Source organism: Limanda limanda, chromosome 7, assembly GCF_963576545.1.
Source record: "Limanda limanda chromosome 7, fLimLim1.1, whole genome shotgun sequence".
In the NCBI taxonomy this organism is placed as follows: domain Eukaryota; kingdom Metazoa; phylum Chordata; class Actinopteri; order Pleuronectiformes; family Pleuronectidae; genus Limanda; species Limanda limanda.
In genome coordinates, this window is record NC_083642.1 from 28,037,057 (window position 1) to 28,058,341 (window position 21,285).

General features: G+C 40.2%; 1 protein-coding gene and 1 non-coding gene across 3 annotated transcripts; both read left to right on the forward strand.

The window, feature by feature from the left end:
* Window positions 1-843: 843 nt before the first annotated feature.
* Window positions 844-14,414, forward strand: cfap206 (cilia and flagella associated protein 206). Of its 2 annotated transcripts, none has more exons than XM_061075423.1 (12): window positions 844-951; window positions 1,114-1,197; window positions 1,573-1,663; window positions 2,081-2,269; window positions 2,978-3,136; window positions 3,884-4,101; window positions 4,262-4,381; window positions 5,595-5,804; window positions 5,957-6,092; window positions 12,311-12,504; window positions 13,406-13,549; window positions 14,193-14,414. In XM_061075423.1, the coding sequence occupies exons 1-12, from the start codon at window positions 844-846 to the stop codon at window positions 14,412-14,414; spliced, it is 1,875 nt and encodes a 624-aa protein (XP_060931406.1). The 2 variants fall into 2 exon arrangements, with proteins under 2 accessions (XP_060931406.1, XP_060931407.1); XM_061075424.1 differs by having other exon boundaries at window positions 5,595-5,793; window positions 5,952-6,092.
* Window positions 14,415-15,650: 1,236 nt separating this feature from the next.
* Window positions 15,651-15,733, forward strand: trnal-cag (transfer RNA leucine (anticodon CAG)). The gene has a single exon. It is a non-coding gene; the product is annotated as a tRNA-Leu (tRNA).
* The last annotated feature ends 5,552 nt before the right edge of the window (window positions 15,734-21,285 follow it).

The following is a 21,285-nucleotide window of genomic DNA, read 5'->3' on the forward strand; positions in this document are numbered from 1 at the left end:
CGTCCCTTGCCCATATTCCATCATTTCACCAGGTTTGGTACAAATCAATGGCGGTACGAGTAATCCGAATTGCAAATGAAGTAAGCTCCTTGAGGTAATAGTTACAGTGATGAAGAATACTGACAAAAACATTTGCAGTGGGTACAGCTGTCTTTGACTGCACGGTTTCTTTCAGCTGTTTCATCTGTGACGAGAGCTCCGTCTGCAGGAACTCAACACGCTTGGCACACAGCCATGCATCAGCCTGATAGTGAAAGCAAAACACATTTATTCTTTAAACATATCACTCAGGAACGTAATACATCACTTCAGCTATTCTTCATTTATACAGAAAAAATTTGAAAAATGGTTTATTGAAAAAAACACAGTTCTCAAGACGATAACTACCAGTTACCTCACCAGTAACATTTTGAGGAATACTTCGTGCTGCCTGATGTTGTAGAGAGCCTGTCTGAGCAAGACAGAGGAGGACATGAGTCCGTCAGCTTCTCCAGCACTGCCGTGTATTTCCATGCCAAACTCTGTGACGCACTCAGCTCCTTCTCTATGCTGTTACTGATGACTGGAAGAGTTTCATTTAGAACGTCCGGCACTGCGGAGTGAATGTAGAAGGACATATTATAATTGTCAAAGGCAGTATTGGTGATTACAACCGTCTGACGAGGAAGTTGAAGACACGCGTAACTCTCGTGTAATTCCTCCTGGAAGAAAAATGTCCTTTGGCCCACTGTCACGTGAACACTGTCACCGTGGCAACCAGCTATCAACAACCTGCGGAGACTGTAGCTAGCTGTGCCGTTAGCAACACGGTGTGGTTAGGATAAGTTACAGTTACTTTTAGAAATGTCGCGGGCTCACGCGGAAAACGTGATTAAAAACATCATCCGTGAGATCGTGCAGGAGTGTGCGGTGAGGGGACATGTCGTGTCGGACACTTTGGTTGCTTTCATGGTCAGTATTACCTGAATACTAAGCTAGCTAGCTACCGTTAGATGCTAACGCCCCGTGGTTAATACACGCTGAATTTATAAACGTTTAGTGGTGTGTTGTGATGTGTCCCGTCAGCCATGTTGAGTGTCAGCTCATTTTTTTACACTGTTACTGCACGTTTAGGTGAAAGCTGTTGTTCTGGACCCAAGAAATGGATTCAATGTTGATCGCACACTGACAAAACAAGATGTCCAAAAACTTGAGGAGGTTAGTTTTGATCTGTTTTTAACAAATGTTCAGAATAATGTAAAATATGTATATGCTATATATTGTATTGACTAATATAAAGTATAATATTGACTGTACATTTTATTTTGCTGATCTATAGCATTTATTTTAAAAGCACCAAGCCTATGTCCACAGTGTATAAAACTTTGGCTTGGGAATTAATTTACTTTCTTTATTTACTCCTAGTCCAAAAGTGTTGACATTTAAAGTGTTTTATTATATCAAAGATACATTTGTAAAGTTTTTAATAGTATAATTTAAAATCCTTTCCGTAGAGCCCTCTACAGAGCAGATTACCTCTGAGTAGTTAATCAAAACAACAGCCCAGTTTCTAATCTGCAATATTTTTTTCAGTTGTGTCTGGATAAACTGATGGAAAAGTGCAGCCCCTCCCTCGACACAATCAAAATGCAAGTGTATTTTGATATAAATTATGCTTCCCGACGTAAGTAATTGCAACTACATTTACACTAATGTCTCCTGCTACTGCAGTCATGATTACAGACTTCTCCTGAACCTCTTGATCCTATCTTGAAGACATTCAGAGATATAGGTGCCAAAAAACTGAAATGGAAAATCATCATTCAATAATTTTTATTTAAGACACAAATGTTTAACTCTAGTCCAGTCTTGTTTCAGGAGTATCATCACATGTTGTCCTACCTGCTTAATTCAATAAGCCATAAACCGATCAAACAATGCAAAAAATGAATGTCTTTTGAACCTGTCAAACTGGAGCATATATAAAACTTTTGACTGGTTGTGTGTTGAGAGTGTGTTTAGAATTGATGTAAATGAGTAAGAAAGTATATTTTTCCTTATGGATGTCATGACTAGGCAAGTACTTTATGTGTTTGTGCAGGTGAGTTTCTTGAGGAAATCCAGCGGGTGTTGGACTCCATGCTCAGCCCAGTTAGCAGAGACATCACTGACAGCAGGGGGAAAACACGAGAGGAACTAGATGCTCTGTACCGTAAAATCATGACATACATCGTGCTGCGCTCGGGCATGGGTTCACCTACAGATGACAACACTATGCAAGAGGCTACAGGTTTTACACCAACTTGTTCTTTCACTGTGTCTAGAGAATATGCATTAAGGTAAATGTAGAGACAGCATTATGTGGGAATGGGGGATAAAGGGAAATGCCACCAATTTTAACAACACACAAATATTGTTCCAGTTTTGCAGATAACACAAACCAGATCTATGAATTGTTCCTAAAGTATATAAAATACACCAAATCACAGCCTGTCCCACAGAAAACAAGAATGGCACTCAGAGAGCACATACAGATTATTTCTGTAAAAAATTCACAAAATGTTTTTAAAACAAATATATTTAATAAAGTGAAAAAAAACAACCTTGATCCGCCAAATGACCAGGATCCGCACCAATATTTAATGGGATCTTTCCTCACCCATATCACACCCCTCCACCAAGTTTCGTGGTAATCCATTCAGTAGCTTAATCCTGCTCATTAACAATCAAACCAACAGGCAAAAACATAACTTCCTTAGCAATTATAATGAAACGAGTAGTTTGTGGGGGGCGGTGTGGCCTAGGGGTACAGTGGTCGTCCTCCAACAAGAAGGTTGGCGGTTCAATCCTCACTCTTCCACATGCATGCTGAAGTGTCCTTGGGCAAGATACTGAACCCCTAAAGATGGCCCCTCATAGATGTTGAATGCACTAAGTGTACGTCGCCTAATGTAATGTAAAACATTGTATCCTGACTGTTGGTTTCTCTTTGTGCCAGCTGCTCTGCAAAGCGTCTTTCCTCCGACTGAACTGGGAACCTTCATGGTGCTTTTAAAGAAGGAGAAGGAGAAGCAGCTTAATGAACTTACCATGATTGTAACAGGGATCCGAATCTTCAACAAAGCCAGCAGGAAGAGGGGGCAGGAAACTGACCTTCGTGAACTAAGTACACTACACCAGCCTATTGACATAAAAAGCAATGTTCACTGCTCTGAAATATCCTGTTTGCATATCCCTTCATCCCTTCATCCCTTCCTGGCCCCCTAGTACTCGTCTGACGTCCTCCACCTTATTCTCTTTCCGAAATCTACGGCCCTCAGACATAGATTTGCATCCCATCCCTTCAGAGCCTATTGTGACATTGCATTCAGTGCAGAAGCCCCAACCCTCTGGAATACTCTCTCAGCAGAAACCCACAATGTCCCGTCTCTGGACACTGAGTTTAGTCTAGTCCCAGCTAGTGTTTCTAGTATTATTTTCTGTCCTTGTTGTTTTCCTCTGTCTCTGTAAAGCCTCATTGGGTACCTTGAAAGGCACTAGATAAATACAGACATTAAGATATTATTATTAAAACATTGTATGTAAAAATAGCCCCTTCTGCTTAGATTACAGAGAGGGGCTGGTAGAGGGTAAAGCGTCTCATGTTCTTTTGAGTAGGTCTAAAGTCATCAGCCAAGTGAGCAGGTTTTAGTGTGAAGTCCAGGTTAAAGGTGATGTTAAGTTCCCATAGTGGAGACGAGCTGTTGGTACAATCTGAGAATCCAGCCCAGAAAAGTGTTTTTTTTTAAACCACTGTGTAAAGTTACACATACATACATGTGTTTTCCAACTTCGTTATCAGACGGTTGTAATCAACAATACTGCCTTTAATCATTTTAATATTTCCTCTTTATTCACTCTGTAGTGCCGGATGTTCTAAATGGAACTCTTCCAGTCATCAGTAACAGCATAGAGAAGGAACTGAGTGCGTCACAGAGTTTGGCATGGAAATACACCGCAGTGCTGGAGAAGCTGACGGACTCTGACCATCAGCCTGAAGAACTTGAAGTGTCCTCCTCTGTCTTGCTCAGACAGGCTCTCTACAACATCAGGCAGCATGAAGTATTCCTCAAAATGTTACTGGTGAGGTAACAGTAGCTGGTAGTTATCCTCTGGGTAACTGTGTTTTTTTCAATACAAATTTTTCTAATTTATTCTGTATAAATGAAGAATAGCTGAAGTGATGTATTACGTTCCTGAGTGATATGTTTAAAGAATAAATGTGTTTTATTTTCACTATCAGGCAGATGCATGTCTGTGTGCCAAGCGTGTTGAATTCCTGCAGACGGAGCTCTTGTCACAGATGAAACTGCTGAAAGAAACCGTGCAGTCAAAGACAGCTGTACCCACTGCAAATGTTTTTGTGAGTGTTTTCCATCACTGTAACCATTACCTTTGCCAAGGAGCTTACTGTTTGTTGGGATATTTGGTCATTTGTAATTAGGATTATTCAGAATGCCATTGATTTGTACCAAACCTGGTGAAATGATGGAACATGGGCCAGGGAAGAACAATTCAATTCTTGGTGTGGAGAATTTCTTAATTTCTCTAGAATTAATATATTAAAATAAAATAAATATCAGACACACAGAATTTATATTGTTTAATTTGTACAAATTGGTGCAGATTATCAGACTACTTCCTTTTAGCTGTTATTTTTCTATTGTAAAAGCCTTAAAAATATAGATTGCTTGGCTGTGACGGAGGTTTGCACTCTACTAGGTTTTCTCCGAAAGGAGCAGTTCAACATTTCGGCAAGTACATATGATTGCTTCTACATTGAGAGTTAGTTTAAACAGCCCTCTGCCTGTTCAGGATGTGTTAAGCCTATAGTGGTAACCCTCTGTGATAACAGAGTTTGGCATTTTGTCCAGCGCCATATAAGTATATATTTGTATTGTGGTATCATCAGGGGTTGAACCACTTAGCAGGGTGTGGGGCTGTGCGTTACAGAAGTAGAGAAGTCAAATAAGGGTTCTAAACAAAAGCCGGTTTATTAAATAACAAAAAGTCTTTCCTGAAGCAAAGCATAAAGTTCATCCACCGGTCATTAGTTGTCCTCCATCCACTTGCTTCTTCCGTGGGATCCTGTCCAAGGGATTTTCCTCCATGTCTCCTGCTCCTTGCTTGTGGCTGGTCTCCACTCCTTTGTTCCCCTCTCTCGCTCCCACACCTGAGCTCCAGCTTTAATGAGGGCTGAGGCCTTTGCACCTCCCCCAGCCGTGCTTTCTGGGAGATGCAGTTCCCCCGGCATCCATCTTGTGGGGATCTAGCCACTCTCCTGATGAGTCACATAACGCCCCTCTATAACCCGCCCTCTTGTGATGCCACAGTATATATCAATTTCCAGACCTGGAGTCTATGTCCCTTTGCGTATAAAGTCAATGTCTTAGTCTGATTCACAGTAGTGGTTCCTCTCGCTTGGTTATAAGTTACAGCTGAATTGAAAACTCTTTGTGTTTTCATCAGGTGTGATGAATGTTGTACTTGTGAAATATATAATAATAATAATAATAATAATAATAATAATAATAAACAAATGCCTCAATTTTGTCATTTCTCATATTTTCTCTCAGCCACTGTTCAAAGCCCTCTCAGACGTGTGGTCTGGACTTCGGGATGAGGGTCAGCTGCTGAGCATCCTCAATAACATCAAGCTCAGTCTGCAGCCCCTCCTCAGCTCTCAGGCCAACATTTTTTCTGAAGCTTATCTGGGTGACCTGCTGGAGGCATCAGAGGTGAAGACAGATGAACAGAGACTGACTGAGTCCTCAGGTATGTCTGATGTCACACATAGTCACACTGTGTCAGTCTCTATTAAGAAATGAATTCCACATTTCAAAGGTCATAAAACTGGATTCCACAAAGAAAAATGTCCAAGCCAAAGTGACTTGACCTTACAAGCAGCTGGATTTCTTGCTTTTATGTTTCAGATGAGCGCATTATTCAAGCTGAGATGAAGACACAGGAATGGCTCCTGCCTGAAGCAACATCTAGTTGTAATGATCTGTTGTTACAGTATAATGGAGTCTGTGGCTACACACTTGTGAACCGGGATGGGCTTCTTCTTCCAGGTACTGCTCTCCTTATTACTCTTTGATTATTGTTTCATCATTAACCACCTCAACTGACTTGGGTCAGTGTCGTGCAGCAAAAAAGAATAATGTTGGACACATTTATCCATGGTCTTATCTTTTTTTTTTTTTTTTATAACTTTATTTATCATTTTTCCATGTTGAAAACATTTACATCATTAATTATGCATTTCTTACAAAAGTTGCGCCCCCGCCCCCCGCCCCCCGCCCCCCACCCCAACCAGATGGCATCCCAACAAATAAATCCACAAAAACACTCACGTATCACACTGACAGACAGAACACCAAAAGAAGAAAGCAAATATAGACAGATACAAAAAAGAGACAGGCCAAAGGAAAAAAAAAAAAATAAAAAAAATAAATAAATAAATAATAATAATAATAAATAAATAAATTTAAAGAAAAGACTCAAACCAATCTATGTTGATCATTATGTTCATAACACCAACATCCAGGACCTTTAACATAAGAAAAAATTCCCAACAGTCAGAATATAAGCATTGAGAAGACTAGGAAGGCAATCAGAGAAGGAAAGAGGGAAAGATAAATACATATTAAATAAGAACAAGGATTCAGGCAAAAGGCAAACTCTTGATATGTGTCATGAACTGTGACCAGGTTCTGTCGTATTTAACCTCCGACCCGTGTACTGTATATCTAATTTTTTCCAGAGCCAATCCCAACATCACCTCTCTAATCCAATGAATATAGGCAGGAGGATTCTTCCCCTTCCAATTCATCAGAATCAGACGTCGGGCATGCAATGATGCAAAGGCAATTGCATTTTTATGGAGACGGGACAGCTTTAGCTCCTCCCTTACTACACCAAAGATAGCTATCAAAGGGTCAGGCTGCAGTGTTTTGCCAGATATTGCTGAGAGTGATTGGAAGACTGAGGACCAGAAGCCATACAAAGATGGACATGACCAAAACATGTGTCCTAAAGAAACAGGAGAATATTGACATCTAGGACAGTTTGGTGTAACATTAGGGTATAATTTAGACAGTCTATCGTTAGAATAATGCAACCTGTGGACAACCTTAAATTGAATCAAGCCATGTCTGATACAGAAAGATGATGTGTGTATACGCTGTATGGTATTTTTCCAGGTGTCTTCTGGTATTACTTCTCCAACCTCTCCCTCCCATGCTGCCTTAATTTTGTCCCACGAATGAGGGCAGCCATCCAGAATTAAAGCATATATTTTTGATATTGCTCCTTTATTGAGTGGATTAACATTGAGCACTGAATACAGTAAATCTTTAGAGGGTGGGGATGGGTACCCCGGGAAAAATTTAGAGGCAAAACTTCGAGCCTGAAGATATCTGAAGTAATGAGACTTTGGTAGATTATGATCTTCACATAAAAATTTAAATGATGCAAAGCCATCATCGGTAAAGAGATCCTGAAAGTAGACCAAGCCCCTTCTGTGCCAAACTGCAAATGCCTGATCTATTTGAGATGGTGCAAAAAGATAATTAAACATTATTGGAGAGAAGCTACATATATTTGTCAAATTAAAATGTTTTCTGAACTGACGCCAGATCTTAATCGAATTTTGGACCACCAAATTTGAGTTCAGTCCAGGTGCTTTGATATTTACTGTGAGAGGGGCAGTTAGGACCGAAATCGGAAAAACTGGGAGTGTAGCTATCAGTTCCATATCAGTCCAGACCGGACCCTCCTTATCTGCGAACATGGTAATCCAATGTGTCAGCTTGACAATATTAGCTGCCCAATAGTAAAATAAAAAATTAGGTAAACCCAAACCACCATCAGATTTCACTCTCTCCAGGCTTGCCTTCTTTATACGTGCAGGTTTTTTATTCCATATGAACACAGAAATAAAGCGATCCAGCTTAGCAAAATAGGATTTTGGGAGAAAAATGGGAATCATTTGGAATAAATAAAGAAACCTGGGCATTACAGTCATCTTCACTACATTTATCCGCCCTGCCAATGAGAGTGGGAGATTTGACCACCTATCCAAATCAGTTTTGGTACGGTCCAAAATCGACCTAAAGTTATACTGAAAAATAGCTTTAATTGAACCTGTTATTTCTATTCCCAGATAAGTAAATTTGTCATTTTCAATTTTAAAAGGCAAATTTTCATAAGTGGTCTGTTTTGCCAGATTATTCAGTGGAAATAATAAAGATTTTGACAAATTAACTTTATACCCCGATATTCTACTGAATTTTTGCAACCAGTGGAGAAGGTAGGGCATGCTCTCAGTTGGGTCTGATATTTGCAAAAGCAGATCATCAGCATAAAGCAAAGTTTTATGGTTTGTTTCACCCCTGGATATACCTTTTATCCTGTCATCTGATCTAATAGCAATCGCCAGTGGTTCTATCGCAATATCAAATAGAAAAGGCGACAGACAGCAACCCTGTCTTGTACCTCTGTGGAGCGGAAAATATTCCGAAATCAGGCCATTTGTCCTGACTGCCGCCATGGGTGTTGAATATAGGACTTTGATCAACTTACAAAAAGTTGGCCCCATTCCAAATTTTTCTAAAGCTGCGAAAAGATAGGTCCATTCAATTCTGTCAAACGCCTTTTCAGCGTCAAGGCTTAGAATAACTTCAGGTTGTACTGTTGAATGGGGGGAAAATAACACATTAAATAATCTTCTCACATTAAAAAATGATTGCCGCCCAGGAATGAAGCCTGTTTGGTCCTCATTAATAATGGTAGGAATAACAGGGTCTAATCGTTTTGCAAGAGTTTTAGTTAAAATTTTATAATCACAGCACAAAAGACTTATTGGCCTATATGAGCTACACTGTACAGGATCCTTATCTTTTTTTAGTAAAACTGAAATTGTGGCCTGGGTAAGCGTTTGCGGCAATCTTCCATTAGCCAAAGATTCATCATAGACTGATTTCAGAATAGGTGCGAGTTTTGAAGAAAATTCCTTGTAAAACTCTGTGGGGAATCCGTCCGGACTTGGCGCCCTTCCTGTTCGAGACAATCTGATGGCACTCGTTATTTCCTCAAGCGACAATGGCTGCTCTAGAGATGACTGAGCATCTGGAGAAAGCCTTGGGGTATCAAGAGAATCAAGAAACGAGTAAATCTCAGATGAGCTACCATCTACCTCTGACTGATATAGAGTAGAATAATATTGCTTAAACTGGTCATTAATGACTCTGGGACTGCGAGATATCGAGTCAGCGCCTGTATTAATTCCTGGGATAATTTGTGCAGTTGACTGCTGTTTAAGTTGAAGTGCAAGGAGTCTCCCCGCTTTATCTCCATGCTCATAATATACCTGTCTGGATTTAAAAATATTTTTCTCGGCTTTCCATGTCATAAGCTTATTGAATTCAGTTTGCAACAGTAATTTCTCCTTAAAAAGATCTGGTGTAGGCGAAAGAGCATAACGCCTATCAATATCTGCAATTTTGTCAGCAAGCTCTTTAAGTTGTTTGGAACGCTCCTTATTCCTATGTGCCACATAAGAGATAACTTGGCCCCTAATATAGGCTTTCATAGACTCCCATAAAATTCCCCTTGAAACATCCTGAGTATCATTAATTTCCAAAAAGAAGTCAATCTGATTGTTGAGAAATGTTCTAAAATGTGTACATAAAAGTAGCTGGGGGTCAAGCCGCCAAGTTCGTTGAGGCGCTACATTGGCTGGAAAAACTAGATCCATCTGTACTGGGCTGTGGTCTGATAGCACTATACTGTGATATTTACTGCTGGAAATTAAGGGGAGTAGCTGGTTATCGACAATGAAATAATCAATCCTGGAATAACTATGATGAACGGAGGAAAAGAAGGAGAATTGCTTCGTAGTTGGATTTTTTGTCCGCCAGGGGTCTGATAAGCCATAAGAGTAGAGGAGGGAATTAATAACCACTGCGGCTGATGAGAGAGTATTATTTGCCCTTACACTTGACCTGTCTAGCTGGGTATGAAGGACGCAGTTGAAGTCTCCACCTAAAATTAACTTGTAGGAATTAAGGTCCGGAAGAGTTGAAAAAAAATTAAGAAAGAATTGTGCATTGTCCCAGATTGGTCCATAAATGTTAGCCAATATTACTGGTGTATTAAATAGCTTGCCCACTACAATAATATATCTGCCATTAGCATCTGATATTACTTCAGAGTGTTCAAATGGGATCCCCTTTCTAATCAGGATTGCTGTTCCCCTGGCTTTGTAATTAAAACGTGAATGATATATTTGTCCAATCCATTTACAACTTAGTCTTTTTTGGGAATTAATATTTAAATGTGTCTCCTGTAGCAATATTACATCAGGTTTTAGTGATTTCAGATGACTAAATATTTTGCTCCGTTTAACCATGTTATTCAGGCCTTTGACTTTCCAGCTAATGAACGAAATTGCTCCTTGTTGATTATTTGCATTATTCAGAATCATAGAGCAACAGTCTGTAGTGAACCGGTCCTGCATGTTGGCTATATCTGAGTACTTTAGTGCATGTTTGAGTCAAACCATAAACCACAAATGAAACCAAAAGAAAACGGACAAAAACAAACAAATAGACATATATAAACCCCTTACCATCCTGGACTCCCGGGCTGGTCTTCCTTAAACCTGAGACTGCCCTGAAAACTCTCCTCTCTCTTCTAAGCATATAACACGTCTACACTAACTTAAACTCTTGCATGAACTCTGCAAAGGCAGAACAAAATGTAAAAGGGCTTTCTTCTCGATACTATTCTTGCTGCGTGTGTGCTGGCACCATTTGTTCACAGGCTGATAAGGTTCTTAACATTTACAGTTGGAAGATTACCCCACCAGAAAAAAAAGAGAGTAAAATCAACTAGAATTAGTACTACTTGTGGTGGGTGAATTAAACAAATTTTTTACATTTTCATTTATATTCCTCAGATGACTGAAAGATGTCACTTAAACTTGTCCATAGTCCAAACATAAAATGCATCCAACTGCAGTGTGGTGACGACCATCAGTCAACAAAAAAAAAAAAACTCAGCATGTGCAGACTAGTGCAATATTAACACGCAGCATATGATACCTGTTATGGCCCCGTGAATTAACTCTCACTCTCCCTCCATCTCCCGTGGGTGCAGATTGGTCTCGATGTAGTGCTTTGCCTTGACCGGGTCGTCGAAAGATCCCCGCTCGCCAGCTGGGCCCGTGATCTTCAGTGTGGCTGGAAAAAGGAGACCTGCACCCATGGCCTTTCGAAGAATATCCACTTTCTCCTGAAAGTAGTGGAACTTGATGATTATTGGCCTCGGGGCATCCCCATCCTTTGGTCGCGGCTGCAGGCCCCGGTGCGCACGGTCGAGCATCGGCGTGTAGTCGAGGGCCAGCGCTTCCTTCAGCAATTCGGCAACGGCACTCTCCGGTCGGATGTTTCCGAGTCCCTCTTCCACTCCAATCAGCCTGCAGTTATCTCGCCGCTGCCGGGACTCCAAATCATCGGTCTTATCTGTCAGCCGGACGACTTGTGTAGACAGCGTATTAACTTTAGCTTCAAGTGCTATAACTCGGTTAGCCTGAACATTAGCTTCCTCCTCGAGATCACCAATGCAAGTTGAGAATGTGGCGTTTTCTTTCCGAATTTCTTCCGTCACCCTCGTAAACTCTGCGCGCACCTTCAGGATTTCTTTCTTTAAGTCACTTGCCAAGCTGTCTATTTCCTTGTGCAGTTTATCTGCAGCCGCTGTCACAGACGATTCGATCTTTGTGAGCACACTCCGCTCCGACTGCTTAATGGCCGCCATGATTGCCCCGAGACCCGGCCCTGAACTTGCTTCCGCGGTCGGATCAACATCAGGCGAGACCGTGGCGTCCGGCCCTGACTTCGGCTTTTGACATTTAGGCATTCTGAGCAGCTTAGAAATAAATAAAAAACGACTAATTCGAGGGACCTGGCACTTTAGAGACACTTTCGCACCGGAAAGGACGAGAAGGAGAGGAGGAATATTAAGTAAATGTTCAATCTAAGCAGAGCTCACCAAGACACGTCTTCACATGTCGCTGCTCCGCCGTCCCTCTCATGGTCTTATCTTTAATAGATAATAAAAAGTTTACATAATCGAATGTTCAGACTCATCACTTTGCTCATGCTTTCCATTCCTGCAGCTCCTCTTTTCAGCCTCTGTCTCAAACACTATATAGGTTACAGCACCTGTCTATCTGAAGCCCTCTATCTATTTTGTCCTTTTAAGTAATGTCCCATTTCTTTTGCAGGTAATCCACAGATTGGAGTCATGATTCATAAAGAGAAGCTTTATGCTTTTAGCTCCAAAGAAGCAGCCTTGAAATTTGCCTCTCGTCCAGACGACTTCATTGCTGAGGTCGCAGAAAAAGCCAAGCTCTCTCCTGAACTCATTCAGTTTCTCAAACTCCACCAACAGCTCTCCTGTGTCAGTCCATACTGTGAGGTGAGTCTTCTTTCTCGGGAATTAAACATAGGATTTGACAGTGTAGCTGTTTTCAAACATGCACTGAACTCCGGAGATCCTCTGGAGGAGGTGTATGTGTGAAAGCACTTAAGGCCGATTTATAGTCGTTTTTTACGCACGCACGCAGCTTCTACGGACTCGTTTTGGTTTATAGTTCCCCTACAGTGGCGCGTGTTGCAACGCAATTCACCGCCAGACCACTAGGCGGAGTAATGTTTGTTGTTGAAGTCGGCTCTTCTTCGTGTGTGGCACACGTTTATTGACATCGCCACAGCGGCTCCTCAGAGCCTTTTTCTGGCGGACAAATCCGCCGGTTAGTGACGGGTTATACTAGTGGACATGGTTTCGGATCTTTTCTGCCAAGTGCTCTTCTATTTGGTCCATATTCGTTCTTCTAAATCTTCCGTGGCTTCCGCAGTTTCCGGGATTGAAACCGGAAATGCGACTCTGGACGGGATGTATTAAGCAGACCAATCACAAGCCTTGCGGGCTGCGTGAGGCTCGCGTCGCTTTGTCGTATAGTCAGAAAAATTGGCTGACGCACGCAAGCCGCAACACGCCCCCCGCAAGTACGCGAGGGGCGTGTTGCGTCGCTCGCGTGCGTGCGTGTGTCCGTAAAAAGCCGAGTATAAATCGGCCTTTAGATGTCAGCAAATGCCAGCAGATGTGTGAACACAGCAGGAGATCCTCCCTAGGATTAACCGCAAAGAATTTCCTGCTCTGTTGTTAATGTGTGAAACGTGACCTCTGGACTATGTCTGGACCCAAGAGTTCCTCTGGAGATCATATCTGAAAACGTTTCTCGTGACTTTGGCATGATCTGGTGGTCGCATTAAAAATAACACTTAACAGTATCTGTTTCTCACTTGTGGTTTTTCAGATGCAGCCAAGAGAGAGTTTGCTGGTGAAGCCCATCACTAAGTGTGAGAGCAGCACGCAGACTGACCTACACCCAGTGGAGACAAACATAGTCAAGTCATATGAGTTGAATGAGTGGGAACTGCGGAGAAAAGCTATCAGACAGGTGAGCCTGGTGAAATCACAATGTCACTAGTGACCATGTAGCTTTATAAGTTGCTCTTTTTGCTATTTTTTGGCATCAAACAACATCCAGGATAAATAGGCAGGAGTTTAGACTGAAAATACACATTGATTTGAATGGCCCTGGCCCAACTTATATTGCAACAAAATGCAGCACAATGTCATGTGGTGCTACACTGACCTATCACATACATGCTGGTCGGGTACTTTGTATTACCGCTATTTATCTCATGAAGAAAAAATAGTTGTCAAATAGTTGTCATCATGCTAACTGTCTGTGAGAACACACACCATTGAACTGTGAATTGGTGTCTGATAAATGCAATAGTCTGTCACTAATGAACTTCCCTGATAATATCTCACTCCCAACCAATGTAGCCAAGTGCACGGTTATAACAAAGCACTGATTCTCATCTAAATGCCTGATGCAATTTATTGACACTGAATTAGGGAAAACACTACTAACACCTGTAGAAAAAATTAAAATAGAGGAAAATAACCCCCAGCAAAAATATGTACAGATATACACACCACATTAAAGAGGCAAATCAAGTTACCCTGTCTACTAACACCTGTTTTGGCTCTGCCATATATAACCAATAAATGTTTCCATTTCATAATTCCAGGCTAATCTTCGGACCAAAGTTACGCACTCAGCACAGACTGATCTGAGCCACATGAGGCGGGAAAACATCACTCAGACCTGGCTGCCCAAGGACGCCGCCTGTCAAAGCAAGAGAGACGGTGAGAGCAACGTGCCCAGGCCTCAGGTCTACCTGGCAGGTCTGAGGGGACAAAAAGATGGACACATGGTCAAAACTAACCTGACCAGATCTGTGGATGAATAATCAAGGTGTGTAAAAACAGTTTGTTGTCGAGTAAAATAGCTTATGTAATACATATCATAATTTTTTATTAATTTTGCTCTTGTGAGGTCTTGAGGAGACGGCACACATCTTTATAAAGGACGAAGCCAGAATCAGATAATGTATAATTAAAAACATGCATTTCTTCAATTGTACACTGTATGTTTCCTCATTTAAATCTAGGCACATTAAAAGGGTGGTGGCCTGGAAAATATGATAAGCATTAACCTGTAGCTTGTCAAAGATCCGTTTATAATCCAATCCTTACAAGATTCCTATAACTGTCATAACTTCTTTGCTGTAATATTTTTACACACAGTGTATTTTAGTGAGAAACTGCAGAGGAACTTTATTTTCTATGGAATATTGCCTATAATCTAGTATTCCTGTTGCTGGCTTCTATGTATAGATGGTTCAATTCATGTTGTATACACGCCTTAATTAAAGAATATATATGTATATGTTTAACAACAAATAGAGACACAACATTGAATCCTTGACTCATTTTCAGTGTCATTCTTGACTCCACCCTCTCCTTCCAATCCCACATCAAATGCACCTTCTTTCACCTCAAAAACAAATCCAGACAACGGCCTTCACTCACCGACTCCTTGGCAGAAACCCTCATCATGCCTTCATCACCTCAATGGAGTCCTGTCCAGTGTACCAAACAATGTTCTGGACAGACTTCAGCGCTAGGCCTGGCAGCACATCACCCCGACCCCTCCACTGGCCCGCTCCCTGTAGGCTGGCATCACCCTCCACAAAATGATTGTTGATAAGAACAAAAACTTTATTGGATTAGGGTCTAATAGACAAGTTGGCGGTTTATGAGAAGACTAGTAAAGTCACCTTGGAAAGATCTATATTGTCGATCCATAGTGTAGTTAATCATTGTGAATTCAAATGTAATTAGAAATGGTCAGACAGAAGAGGTTTTAGGGAAAATATTAAATATTACATTTCTAAGTCATATGTCAGAACAAGATCAAGAGGGCGATTAAAACAGTGAGTTAGTGTGGTTATTTACATGTTAAATAAAACCACTGGAGTCTATCAGTGAATTAAATGCAGAGCTAAGGCTGTCATTAGCAATATTGTGATTTGAAACTAGCATGTACGAGGGTAACTAGGATTACCGCTGGATTATTGCAAAGGATTATCATTTCATATCTTCTAAGTGTTTTGGATACAGTAAGTGATACGGGCTTGGATACAGTCAGGATGGCCGAGCGGTCTAAGGCGCTGCGTTCAGGTCGCAGTCTCCTCTGGAGGTGTGGGTTTGAATCCCACTTCTGACATTGTGTTTTTAATCTGGACAGAGCATGTTATGAATATGTCAAAAGTTCTGGACATCTGTACGTGGTGTCAGTTCACTTCGTACATAGCTCTACTGTAGGCTAAGTGGAAAAAAATCTAACAAATTAAAGCATACGTCTTCATTTGGGCAGTGTCTGTTCAGAGTGTACCTCTATACATGGTGCCTGTTGGATCCTAAAATAGACCATGCCTTCTGTTGCATGACTCATGAAGTTTGTCTTATCCACAACCTTCTACCGACAACCCCCACTAGAGGGCACCAAGGACCAGTGAAGAGAAAGTATTTTCTGTGATTAAATTACATTACATGTCATTTAGCTGACACTTTTATCAAAAGTGACTTCCAATTAGTGCATTCTACTACTATACCCTTAGTTAATACACAGATTTATCCCAGAGAGTTTCTCAATAATCACTGCTGCGAGAAGAAGACACCAGCTCACACCTGTGGATCAGTTTGTCTGTGACTGCTCCACACAATTGACTTCAGGAGAGCAGTTCAGTAATCATTCTGTAACAGTCTTCTCAAGCTAAATTTATTTACAGGCTTTGATTCTGTTCTGACCAGCAATCTATTGGCTAAGACATTTTTTAACGATGAGACTTTCAAATGTACCTGTAGGTTGAGTGTTGACTGATAAATCAGATTTAAAGATGGCTGGGACCCCTCCACTTCTGCCTGTGTTTCGAGGACTATGAGTTTTAATTTGGGTGGGGGGCTTTGCTTTATTTAAACCCACATATTCAGACAGGTTTCAGTCAAACATAATCAATCAATTTGGTGATCAATTATCAGATCATCACAAGTAGACCTTTTGATCTGAATGACCTATTTAATCTGCAACATTTTATCGTTATATTTTTGGTTCTATAGTGCTTGTATTCATTTTCATTAGATTTGTATGTATTACTTGTCTCCTGCTTAGTTTTGATTGTATTGTGTATCTGCAGCAATCCTGAAGTAGTGGCAGTAATGATTCGGTTGTTCTATGTTTCCTGCATGATGTAATGGTCAGCACTCTGGACTTTGAATCCAGTGATCTGAGTTCAGATCTCAGTGGAACCTGAGATTCACTTTATGTAAGCCCTTCTCATCAGGATGTTTCTCATATCTACAATGTGGCAGGGGGTCTGTTGTGTTCATATCAACACAGAAATGTCTGTAGCATTAAAGTGAGAGATAATTTAACATTAAAAGTTCCTAATGGCTATCACATGTCTATGTTTCCAGACCATAGACCGGGGTCAACAAAATATTGTGACATCTTCGTCTACGGGTTTGGCTCCTCTTTTTCATCCTGAGATATTTGTATTCTTCTTTTCATCCGTTTTGTGGCTGTCATGTGTTAGAAACATCATATACACACCCACTTGTTTGAGGTGAATCCTCCCAATAAGATAGATGAGCTAAAGGCGTTGACATGCACTGCCGGCATGTCGGTATAGGCGAACTAGGCAATTGCCTCCAACTTTAACAAGGGCTGCAAAATGTGTATTACTGAGGAATGTGTCAATCACGCTGCACCTGCAGCCGCCTCTTTCACCACCTCTCTTTATTCTTTAACTTTCTTTAACTTAATTTCAGACTCATACATAGTTCCTCACACTTAAGTATTGCATATAACTTATTACTTGCTGATGCAATCTGACCCTTACTGCTGGATGTTTTGTATACAGTAAGTGATATGATCTTGGATACAGTCAGGATGGCTGGGATGGGTTGGATGGGTTCGAATCCCACTTCTGACATTGTGTTTTTAATCTGGACAGAGCATGTTATGAATATGTCAAAAGTTCTGGACATCTGTACGTGGATCTCAGTTCACTTCGCACATAGCTCTACTGTAGGCTAAGTGGAAAAAAATAACAAATTAAAGCATACGTCTTCATTTGGGCAGTGTCTGTTCAGAGTGTACCTCTATACATGGTGCCTGTTGGATCCTAAAATAGACCATGCCTTCTGTTGCATGACTCATGAAGTTTGTCTTATCCACAACCTTCTACCGACAACCCCCACTAGAGGGCACAAGGACCAATGAAGAGAAAGTATTTTCTGTGATTAAATTACATTACATGTCATTTAGCTGACACTTTTATCAAAAGTGACTTCCAATTAGTGCATTCAACTACTATACCCTTAGTTAATACACAGATTTATCCCAGAGAGTTTCTCAGTAATCACTGCTGCGAGAAGAAGACACCAGCTCACACCTGTGGATCGGTTTGTCTGTGACTGCTCAACACAATTGACTTCAGGAGAGCAGTTCAGTAATCATTCTGTAACAGTCTTCTCAAGCTAAATTTATTTACAGGCTTTGATTCTGTTCTGACCAGCAATCTAATGGCTAAGACATTTTTTCTGTTGTAGAAATCACAAGTTCTTGTGAAGCCAGCGTCACCAAGAAAACGTTTGGTTTATTTATTCTTTATTTTTTCCACAATAAGTTTATGTTCATTTTCTTATACCATCATAAACATAAAAACATATATTGACAGATATTGGAGATCAGACGTATGTACACGACATAGACAAACATATCCCCATCCAGACACACATTCACCTTGCATTGATACCAGAATTCAAATAAGATTAAATAGAGTATTTCCCTACTTTGTTTACAATATACTTTCAGTTAAATCCAAGACATCCATCTTTCATGATGGTCATGTATGGTTCCTAATATGGTCATGTATTGGCATTTGTGTTCTCACGTACAGCCCCTCTGGAGAATATCAGAAGATAATGCAGAGTTCAGTGCATCTTGAAGCCTTCAGTAATTCTTGTGTACAGGCCACGGTAAGTGAACATACCACCCTTGGTTAAAAACTCTTTATAAAAACGATAGCCTTTTTCCTTTGTAATACAGTCAGGCTGGCAGAGAAGTCAGCAGAGTCGAAATTTTGTGAAAATTGAAAGAATCGACAATTGAAACTGATCCTGGTGCCTGGCAGAAGTTATAAGCAGCTGTAGATCCAAACGTCAGTGGGTTAATTCCTGTGTCTATTTTCCAAAACTGTTACCTAGTATTATGAAACTTTCAAATGCCACTTAGTCACTTCATATTTGATACAAATTGCACAGTGACTAATTGACAATACCACAGATCCAAATGGTAAAACATTCTGTTTGTAATGCTTACAGATTGCTTACATTTTGGGAGAAATAAACAATATAATGCTGTAGAAAAATTGTACAAATTTATGACAAAATATACTGTGAATCTTAACACAAAGAACCCCAAACAACAGTCACCACGAAGAAATTAATAAAATAAACCAATCGACAAACAGACAGGAGTGAAAAAATAACCTCCTTAGTGGAGGTAATAAATAAATTAAATATAAAGAATAAATTAAATATTAAGAAAATAATTTCAGCAATCAACTATTGCAACAATACTTTATTTTTAAAACTATTTACACTAATAACAAAGAAATACATCATCTTTGTTTTGCCCGCTTCCTCTGCATCTCAACCATCCACTGGTCATGTGGATTATATACAGTAAGTGTTAAAAGGACAGTATAGATAATATAATAATAATATTGATCATTTTCATGATTACAGGGCTGGTGACACTGACTGCACTGATTGTCGGTCTACAAGCATAATAGTATTGGCCTGCAGGTTGTTGCAGTGACTGGCCAGTGTCCGTCCTCTGCCCTGCCGTAGCGGTGCCATCATAACCAGAATACAACGATCATCCACAGCCTGATAAATATAAGAGTATATCAAAAGGAGAAAAAAACCATCACAGACACAAAAGTAACAAACTTGTCACAGTGTAATTTGTCACAAAAAGACTCACCAGTTGTTGCTCTGGTGCAACAGGGGTGGTGGGGAGAGAAAGGATGGAGTCTTAGCTGGTGGGGACAGTTAAGGGGCCAGACAATACCCTGAATCCAAAGCTTGGGAAACCAAAAAAACATAGAAAAGAAATTTAAAAAAAAATCCACCTCACACCACACAAGTAAAACCGATTTTGATAAATCATACAAAAACAACATCACTTAGCAGCAGTTGTTGAGCTGCAGCAGGGGTGACTGGTGGTGACGCTGAAGGAGCCCCACTTGAGAAACAGGAGCTGGAAGGCCGATGGTACTTTCCCTTCCTGTTGGCTCTCCCCTTGTCTGCCCAGGACAAGGGGAGAGCCAACAGGAAGGGCTGGTGGTCCAGGGGGCATATCTGTGTGCTCACACGCAATCTAGAAATGAAATGCCATTTAATTAGAGTGTAATTTTTGGTATTATGCTTTTATCAATGTATTTATTCTTCAGATTTGTATTAATTGCCTTTTATTTGTCTGTCTCTTGAGTGCACAGCTACAAATAAAGTTGACTTTTAGTATAATTATAAAACAATAAAAAGTCCTCATTCAAATTAACATGAAATAATTGTAAATCCACTGACATAGTATAATTCAGTTTGAATACATATTGTATTATATATGTAATTATAAATGTAAGCAATGGTAACTTACCAATATTATACATATGTATATACATTTACAAGTGCCATAATATAGTGCATAACAATATGCATTATAATGAAGTTAAAGATCATGATTATGAATTATACTTAATTTTGTACAGTCTTGATCTAACTATGTAACGTGGCTTGATTCATATAAAGACGAGCTGCATATGGAGTGTTAAATACCCCAACAAGGTAACAAATGCAGACTGAAATGACTGAATGAATGAATAAACAACAATTTTTTAAATATATATTAAAATCACTAACTTTGTGTTACAGTCTATTGTCAGTGTAATAAATGAGCTGACCAGAAGCCTGACAGAGTAAAATAACTTTTGCATCATTTTAGCTCCGGATTAAATATCAAAGAGGACGATAAACAAGTCAAATTTACAGTCAGCGCCCGCGAGTCAAAGATGGAGAACGGACGTACCAATTGGCTGTCAGTGGCGGTGAAGTCACGTAAAATATGGAAAACGGAGGACTGACTGATTGGCTGTCAAAGCTGAAGGACGACCTACGAATTGACTATTTGCAGCGGTCAATTTATATGGAGGACCATACATGACATAAGTATAAATAAATAAATAAATAAATGTAGATATAAATACAGAAATAAATAAATAAATAAAAAAGGAAATTAATTAATTAATACAGAAATAAATAAATAAATACGTTACTAACAACAGAAATAAATAAATAAATGTCTTAAATATATTTGCACATTTATTTATTCCCTGATTTATATTTTTCACGTTTTCAATCACCTTATGCTAATGAGAAAGGCGGGCCTAACCGCAGTCTCATGCAGGATTGGTCACAGGAGTGTAATGATCCAGCCTTTCAATGCTGACTGGTGTCCAGTAGCTGTTTGCAGTGTTGTGCCAGTTCACACTTAAAATTAACTAGTTCAAGTTCAGAGGGTTAGTTCAGGTTATTTTTTATTGGGATGATTAAGGTGTCAGTAATCCTGACTGTGAGCGTCACGTCTCGTGTTCTCCTGAGCACAAGGAGCGAGCAGAGAGGAGGAGGAAGCAGAAACTCCAGCTCGGTACA

Excerpts from the sequence above, each read along its gene's own strand:
- cfap206 (XM_061075423.1), top strand. The coding sequence starts at position 844 with ATGTCGCGGGCTCACGCGGAAAACGTGATTAAAAACATCATCCGTGAG. Across the intron at positions 952-1,113 it reads ACACTTTGGTTGCTTTCATG|GTGAAAGCTGTTGTTCTGGA; the intron begins GTCAGTATTACC and ends CTGCACGTTTAG. Across the intron at positions 2,270-2,977 it reads CACTATGCAAGAGGCTACAG|CTGCTCTGCAAAGCGTCTTT; the intron begins GTTTTACACCAA and ends TCTTTGTGCCAG.